This window comes from Manacus vitellinus, unplaced genomic scaffold, assembly GCF_001715985.3.
Source record: "Manacus vitellinus isolate BGI_N305 unplaced genomic scaffold, ASM171598v3 scaffold_53_pilon, whole genome shotgun sequence".
NCBI lineage: Eukaryota > Metazoa > Chordata > Aves > Passeriformes > Pipridae > Manacus > Manacus vitellinus.
Window position 1 is genome coordinate 975,027 of NW_021940637.1, and position 9,050 is coordinate 984,076.

Below are 9,050 nucleotides of genomic sequence, written 5' to 3' on the forward strand. Positions count from 1 at the left end.
TAAGTTCACTGATGCCCTGCAAAATGCATAGGACAGAGTGGAAATGAGATTCCCTGCTGGGGAAGTGAAAGTCAGCTGATGGCACAGTAGGCTAGGGGACTCATAAAGGAAAAATAAAAGCTAATGCAGAACAGTTTGTAGAAGCTCTGAAACATCCAAACCCTGCTTCTTAGGCTGGGAGCAGGGGGGAAAATTGAAATGGCAGGATGTAAAGAAACCTGCCCTGTCCCTGTAAACGTGACAGAAGTTTAGTTCCTGTGGATACATTAGAGATGCATGATGACAGTGCATTCCAGAGAAAAGGAAGGTGGATGCTTTCCATTCCTTCCTACTTGTACTTCTTTTTTCTCATGGCTTTCTTGCATCATAAGGAAGGGCTTTTTACCAGCATTGCTTCATCTTTTGAACAACCAGCTCTTTATCAGCTCTAGAAATAAGGCTGGCCAAGCCCTTATCAACAGCTTCCTCTCAGCTGTTATCACATACCATATCTGCACAGCTCAGCTGGAAGGAGCTCATTAAAGCAGAGGGTAAAGGACTGATTGATCCTACTTTCTGTGGGTGTTAGGTATTTTCACCTTTTTTTCCTCTGCCAAAAAATAGGTGTTCAAAACATATTATGTATGTAAAAGGCAACAGGATTTCCATATTTTTTGAGTAGACAACTGGAACAGACAAAAGCTTTAAAAATGCAAAGGAAGCTGAGCTGTACATTTATTCACAGCTTTGACACAGCATTTAACCATCACAAACAGAAAAGCAGCTCTGTGTGCACTCTTTAGCAATGCATCACAAGCAGTCGAAAGCACTTGTTAGGAAGGCCATCAAATGTCACAACTTGTTCCCTAAATCTTTTCAAATGTAAGCCCAGACTTTGGTCCCATAACTTCCTCTAACTCAGACCATTTTGAAACTTATAAATCTTGGTCATTCAGGTGACAGTTTGAGGTGATAGTGGTGATTTTCCAATACGAAATGCTTGGGTGAGAATGATTAGCCATTGATAGTATTAAACACTAGTATTCACTACTCCATTGCAAAATGGTAATATAAAATAGAGTTCCAAGTAAAAACTGCAACTCAGAAAATGATAGCACAGTACAGGAAATAAATAAAATTTGAATTCTCTAAACTGTCTTTGAACAGATCAATAAGAAAACTAAGTTTGTCTCCACTGCTTTCAGTACATTTCTCCACTGCTTTCAGTACATTTTCCCCATTCTAACAAGATACTTGTAAATCAGAATGTGAACACTGCAGTATAAAACCCCAGGATGTACCTGAAGAGTACCCTCTTACAGGGACATCAGATTACTGCAGGTCTGTCTTCTAGAAACTGCTTTATGAATTCAGGCAGGTGTCTGATTTGTTATTACAGCCCAGGTTTGGGTGCTGCCTCCAGACAGCCCAGCTTTCCCTTCCCCTTGGTGATTACAGAGTGCCTGCTGTACCAATTTTGGTGTTTGTGTAGTCAGCAGTTTAATCAGCCTGAAATAACCCAGCTGCCTCCTCCGCTTCTCACTTCATGGTGTTTGTAAACAAAAGGCAAGAAGCAGAAAATACATCTCTCATCACATCTCAGCTCTCTTTGCAGATACTGATCCACGTTTGTGCACCCATCTACTTCTCTGTATGAAACAAGAGAAGGAAAAGCATCCAAAAGCCATCACCACTGGGCATTTGTGGGATTAGATTTTTTTTTTCCCCCATATTGGTTATATTCCTTAACAGCAGAATAAGGAGGGGAAAACTCTTTTCATGAATGCAGTCATTTTAGTATTGGTTTTAATCATAATATTATTTAGTATTTAATTTCTGGTTTGTTGATAATTTAAATTGTGTTTTATTGATATAAAGAGAAGAGTCTGGAACAAAAACATCTTTAAGAACTGATATTGGGGAAAGTTTGGCCCTGCTATGGCTTCAGACTGCAGAGTGGACACTGCTCATGAACAGTGGAGTTAATGGAACTTCTTGTCCTGGGAAGTGTTCCAAGGATCATTATATACAGAGCTCAGCTCTGCTTGGTGCTGGAAAGGTCTGAACTCAGAATATTATATTCATTATACCACTCTTCAGAAAGATGTAATAAATGGGGAGAATCCAGAAAAGAGCACCAATAATCAGAGGATTAGGAATAAAGGCAGGAGAAGTAAGGGCTGGGTTGTCTCAAAAAGAAAGCAAAGAGGAGGGGGAAGGTTCCACCTTCCCCAGCTGTAAAGGTGTAATGTTCAAGGGTGGGAGTTGGGGATCAGTTTTTATTCAGTCAGCAGGGAGAAGGGCTGTGACTTTAATGTGAAGTTGGGGTTGAATAGCAGGGAGAAGGGCAAAGAAGACAGAAAAGCATAACTCTGTTTTGGGGTGGGTTTAATAGACTGGAGAGGCTTTTCTTAGGAATGATGCAGCCCACAACACAGAGCTGGGGTTTGCCTTGCAGGCCAGTGGGAGTGGCTCAGGAACAGGGAATGGGCCCAGCAGAGGCATCAGGAACAGGGAATGGGCCCAGCAGAGGCATCAGGAACAGGGAATGGGCACAGCAGAGGCATCAGGAACAGGGAATGGGCCCAGCAGAGGCATCAGGAACAGGGAATGGGCACAGCAGAGGCATCAGGAACAGGGAATGGGCCCAGCAGGGGCAGTGCCCTCTGCCCCAGTGCTGAGTGCCTTTGGTGCAGAGGGCACAGCCAGGCAGTGCCACAGGAGGGAGGTGTTACCACAGCCCCAGAGGGTGGGTGCAGGTTCCTTGCCTCTCTCACAATTCTGGGATTGGCCATATTTTCTGAAATGAGCGATCCAAGGCTGACTTTGGGAGGTGCAGAGCCCATCCCCAACTTTAACTGAAATGCCAGGAGTAAACCTGAGAACCTCCTCTGAAGGAAGCAGGAAAGAGAGGCTGACTAGGCCTAAAATTAGAAACTAGGAAAAAGTCTCAATTCCTTTGCTTTTCTTTTTCTGTAGGCAAGGAGAAATCCTTTCCATAAGCTTTAAAAAAGGCCTTGTATTCACCAAACTGAGAAGTGTATGTTGTTTTCAGAGCAAATACTTTTGTGGATTATATTCCTAATAGAATATTAGTTTTAGCTGGCAGGTGGCATTAGAAATCCTCTGTGGATCAAATATAGTGCAGTAGCTAAAGCCAAGTGTGGTTTTCCAACTGTTTTTATCAGCAAGTAAGATTGACCTTAAAATTAAACTCTTTCAGAACAAGTTTATTTTTTTTATTAGGTCAGTTAAGTATTTTTAAAAACTATAGGTTGGTTTACAACACACTGAACCCTTTCTGCTGTGGGAATTGATTGTCCCCATGGCTGGCTACAAGAAAAAGGCCATGGACTTGAAGGGCATAGAAGACAAAACTTTTTGTTTTCCTTAATAGCTCTTCTTGCAGATTTGATGTATACAATGTGTGTATATACAACACATATATATGGGTCTGTGCAACTTTTCTAGTTCTGTTTTCTGTGCAGTATTAAGTATTTAATCAATCAGGGGCCTTCAGTCTCAAACACAATCAGTTGGCATTTTCTTTTCATATATAATTCAAAGGTTATTGTTTTATTAAAGGTTATTGCTATATCTTTGCTGTATTTTTTTAAGCTTTTGTAACCCTCGAGAGAAGGGGGGGCAGGAGCAAATGCATTCCATTGACAACTCACTTCACCTCTAATGGGATAAAATACATTTGAAAATTTAAATGAGCAAGAGCCACTGCATAAACAGGGTAACTGTCAACATTTCCAGAAAATTGCTTTCCTCTCTTAAATAAAATTGACTGGAAAATGCATTTTTCAAACCTGCTTTGCTTGTGCATGGCAGTTATAAACAGGCAGTTTAAGTTATATTTGCATAATAGGGAAATGTAAATGCTTGTGAGGTATGGAAATATGCACAGTATGGAAGACAGGAGGACAATCAAAATGCTGGTACAGCTTGTGTCCACTTCCATGTGATCTGACAATGCACTTTTCTGATCAACAAGCATAAAAGATTAAATCCCCGATTTAATTATGTTTCTTAACATATAGTTGTTCTAATTATGTTTCTTAACCACATAACCATATCAAAGATAAAAAACTTGTGTTAGTGAAAGGCAAGTTTATAACTTACCCTGCCGAAGTTCTGACTGTTACTAACCTTAGTTATCTCAGCTTTCAGAGATGAGCTGAGGGAAGCTGTAACTTCATCTGGACACAGATGTCTTCTTTCTTGTCTGAGCTTTGCAGTTAAGACCTGTACATTATGTAGCAAGTGAATATTTGGACACTTAACCGTGTAAAGATTAAAACATACACTTAACCTTACATGCTTTGAATGATCTCTCTGAATTCAGTAGAACTAAGGTTAATATGCAAATATCAGCATGCCTGAGTCTTTGTCATTTTAATCAGTAAATGCCTTAGAACACAGGCCCTAATGGGGCTTGTCCAGTGACTGTTGTCAGGGGGTTGGAACTGCCAGTTGTTATGGCAGTGCAGACAATTAATAAGGATAATTATTATGGTGATAATGTGTATATCAACAAGATATTACTGGGCATAAATTAAATACAGCTACACATGGCACAAACCCCCCAAACATATACTTGGGATCTTGACAGATGATTGAAAGCAGTTCAGGTACCCTGTTATAAGGAGTGTCCATCCCTCACCTGAGCCACAGCCAAGCACAGCTGCCAGCAGCCTGTGCCATGACACACCCTGCCCTCGCTGCAGACATGGCACTGCTGCAGCTCAGGGATTGAATTTCCAGTATCCAGTCCCAGAGCTGACAGGCTGTAACTTGTCATGCCATGCTGACTGGGCCACTTGCAAGCGTTTGGTCACATACTCTGTGCGTGTTTCTTTGTCTCTTCTATTGCTGTTGATTATTTTGGTCTTGTTCAAGCTTCACTTAAAGCTGAGAGAAGAACATGCAAGAAAATGATATGGATAATCAAGTAACTGTGAATAAGCTTCACTGTGCATTGGCCATATATTGCTGCTACTCTGATTAAAAACCAGACTGTATTTTCCATTGGATAATCTATGCAGAGGGAGAGGTGCCTGCATGTATTGCTCTGCAGTTGCTTACTAGCCAATGGAAACAGTTTGAGTGCCTTAAGATTGTCTGCCAAGGTCGGTTCAGTAAAGAATTTTTTATTGCTTGTGTTTAGGTCTAGTCTGTAGATCCCATCAACAAAATACATATTTATAAAAAGGATGCAGAATTTAGAAATCTAAGAGTTATGTCTGTTTACTTTCCTCCCCCAGATTTGTAAGAGCAAAGCAAAGGAGTCCCAGCAGTATTATCACAGCCTGTCTATCCGGCAGAGCCTGGCCATCAACTTCAACATCCAGCAGGACTGTGGCCACTTCCTGGCTGAAGTGCCAGTTCGGCTCCTGCCGTGGGAGGACGATGACGCGCCGGACGTGGAAGAAGAAGAAGACCGGGAGGAAGAGGAGAAAGAACCTGAGCAGAAGAACAGAGACACGGCTTCCAGTGCAGAGGCTGCAGCCAAGGAGGGCTCCAGCAGGCCGGGCACCATGAGCCGGCCCCGCAGCCGAGTGGTGGTGATCACACGGGAGGTGCCGCACCTGACCGTGGCCGACTTCGTGCGCGAGTCCGAGCCCCGCCACGCCAAGAGCCCCGACCTGTACGAGAGGCAGGTCTGTCTGCTCCTCCTGCAGCTGTGTTTGGGCCTGGAGCACCTGAAGCCATATCACATCACACACTGTGATCTGCGCTTGGAGAACCTGCTGCTGGTTCACTCCAGACCGGGAGGCAGCCCCCTGAGCCCCGAGTCCATGGAGCACGGTCCCAACACCGCATGCCCAGCCAGGCTCATAGTGAGCAATTTCTCCCAGGCCAAGCAGAAGAGTCACATGGTGGATCCAGAGGTCCTACGGGATCAGTCCCGCCTGGCTCCAGAAATCATCACTGCGACCCAGTACAAAAAGTGTGATGAGTTCCAGACTGGCATCCTCATCTATGAAATGCTGCACTTACCCAACCCCTTCGATGAGAATCCAGAGCTGAAGGAGAAGGAGTACACTCGTGCTGACCTCCCGAAGATTCCTTGCCGTTCCCTTTACTCTCAAGGGCTTCAACAACTTGCCAGCTGCCTGCTGAATCCCAACCCTTCAGAGAGGATCCTGATATCAGAAGCCAAGGGAATCCTTCAGTGTTTGCTTTGGGGTCCACGTGAGGACTTGTTCCATGCTCTGAGTACCTCCTCCAACCCCTCGCGAAGAGATGCTATCCTTCAGAACTGGCTGGACATAAAAAGGACGCTGCTGATGATCAAGTTTGCAGAGAAGTCCTTGGAGAGGGACTGTGGAATTATTCTGGAAGACTGGCTTTGTTGTCAGTATCTGGCTTTTGCCACTACGGACTCACTTCATCGCATTGTGAGAATCATGAAGCAGCACTAGTTTGTAGAGCCTGTTGCTTTTCATGAAACACCCTCACCTCTGCCCCTGCCCTCACTCCAGCCTGCACTAGGGCTCACGTTTTGTACAAGTGTTAAAAACAGCCTAGATATCAAAGCCAGCAACTCTGAGCAAATAGGTTCTCATTGGAGAAATTGCATCCTGTACCCAGTCTGACAGAAACTTTACTTTTTTGGCCAGGCCCGTTAGGGATTGATTATAGATGTATGACTGCATTCGGGTCAGACAGTACGTGACTTGATTCATATCTGGCAGAAAAGGAGAGCAAACTTTGATACCACTATTTCTACCACTGCAGTAAACAAATTGCCCTCCTGTTCTGGGTAGTTTCTGTCATTTCCTGTGTAGCACTGGTTAGTGAATAGCAGTGACCATCAGCAGAGATGGATTAGTTGTAAATGTGAGATGAATGATCCACCGTGCCACAAAACACTCATTTGCTTCCATTCCACATACCACACAAAATTTCTTCTCAGCTTAATCAGTCCCCCACAGGTGGGCTGTGCTCCTCTTTCCTTTGGTCTCAACCACAGACTTTGCTGTATTTTCCTCCCCAGCTGTGTTTTTCCTGCTGACTGTGGCAAGTGTCAGTGAGCATCTGTGTTCAGTCCCCTTCCTTCCTTCTCTGCCTCACTGCCTACCCATATCCTCTCTACCCATGGATCCATGAGTTCAACAACGCTGCCTTAACCAGACCATTACCCTTAGCTTATGACCTCTGCATTAAAAAGCAGAATATGCACACTTTGTCTATCCCATTTCCCAGGTGCCATTCACCAGTCTGGACTATTGATGTACTGTAGCCATAACTGCATTTATACAAGAACAAGACAATGGTGGGCCACTGAAATTCCCCCTCCATCACTAAAGCTTGACTTGAACTGGATAGGACATACATAACCTTCTCTGACAATCACTGCTACAGATCGAGGATGAAAACAACAGCCACCTCTTCTGTTTTATTTTGGTCTGCTCTTGTCACTTGGGCCATACTGCAAAATGGGACTGAAATTGGCTCTGCTGGTTTGTTGGCAGGAGATAGAAATGTTTAAAGCTTGTCTGTGTGTAGCTAACAGGCCACATGGAGACACTTCTACTGCAGATGTAGTTCTCTGAAGGGTAAAAACAAGGGGGCAAAAACACTGTTGTTTAATTATTGAGAGAGCTGTTAAGTTTGGCAGCCACAGCTGACAGTATCCTGGTCCATGTTCCCCACAGGGGTGTCTGGCTGCCTGTCTCTGTCTGTTGTAACTATTGTTTTCTAATGTTGCAACAGACAACACCCGAGAAATGGAATGTTGTCAGAAGAGCTCAAAGAGCACCACAGACAGAGTTTTGGATGAGAGGAGGAATTAGTGGGGATTAAAGAGTCAGAATTTCTAAAAACTCAACCTGAAGGAGCTTTTTCACTTTTAGAGGCCACTGCTGACTCCCTTCCATGCCCTGACAGCCATTTCCCATGGAACCTATGCAGTTGTACAGACAATACCTTTGCTCAGTATTGCCAGGCTATGAGTTGTTTCCTGAATCACTCTGAAGAACTGATCTGGATGCAGGGAAAAAAGTGATCCTGAATATTCTGACCCAGGTGATGGAAAGCAGACAGCCCTAGTTATGAGCCTGTGCTTCTCTCCTATGGATCTATGTGCAATTCTTGTATTATTTTTTAAAGCTGTACATTACAGTGTTCACTTTACACACCAGCCTTTACCTGATGCTAGATCTGCAGCCCCTTCCTTTACTTTCCTGGCACATAAATGCACAGATATCCATGTGTTCTTTTTTTTATGGATTGATGTTTCATTTGAATTGTTAAAACTGTGAGGAATCCATTCACTTCAGCCTTGAAACAAATAGCCACTTTATACAGCATATGCATGCTTGGACCAGATGCATGGAAACCGAACAAACAGTCCTGCAGGCTCAAAGTCAGCAAAACTAGCTCTGGATCCACACAGTACCCTGGAGGGGCTGACATGTCTATCTTGCTCTTCTCTGGCATCTCTCAGAGCTCAGCTGAAGGGCATGTGGAAGCCTACATCGATTGTGCTGTAGTATAGACTGTCTTTGTGACCTTCCTGAAGATTTTTTGAAACTTCTGATGATTATTCTGTTGTTTGATTCACCTGTATCAGTGAAGGATCAGGCAAGGATAAGGGTAATATATTTTAGTGTGATATATTTTTTGTTTCTTTCTCTTTTTTTGCAAAAAAGGTTAGGATGGCGGCATTGATGCAGAAAAAACAGGACAGTGCATTAAAAGCCCAAGTGCAATGTGTGTAGTTGAGGTACCTCCACTACATCAGGAAAGAAAGTTTCTACACTACTGCTGAGCAGCTCGTAGAAGAACCTTTACAAAGAATCCCACGCTGGGTGCAGCCCTGCTCGCTCTGGACACAGGAGGGCAACGCTCTGGCAGGGTAACCCAGCGAGCACGGCACGGCACTCGGTGCTCTCTAGTCGCCGTTAGTCAGTGTGTGAGCTGCTGGAGGGCTTTTGTTCCCCGTGCTCTGTGTTGTGTTTGTTCCGTGGTGGGTGTGTGTGTGTGCACCCACCCTCCCAGCTCCCTGGCCCGGAGCCTGGCCCGGAGCCTGGCCCCACTGCAGCGATTCCCGGGGCCGG

At 44.2% G+C, this 9,050-nt stretch overlaps 1 protein-coding gene across 5 annotated transcripts in view; it reads left to right on the plus strand.

Moving 5' to 3' along the window:
• PEAK1 (pseudopodium enriched atypical kinase 1) overlaps window positions 1-8,827 on the plus strand; it is a 102,000-nt gene extending 93,173 nt beyond the window's left edge. For all 5 annotated transcript variants that reach the window (XM_018081512.2, XM_018081513.2, XM_018081511.2 and 2 more), the window contains one exon: window positions 5,250-8,827. In XM_018081512.2, coding sequence (XP_017937001.1) covers window positions 5,250-6,410 — 1,161 coding nt within the window. In that variant the 3' untranslated portion in view covers window positions 6,411-8,827. The remainder of the gene's footprint in view (window positions 1-5,249) is intronic.
• The last annotated feature ends 223 nt before the right edge of the window (window positions 8,828-9,050 follow it).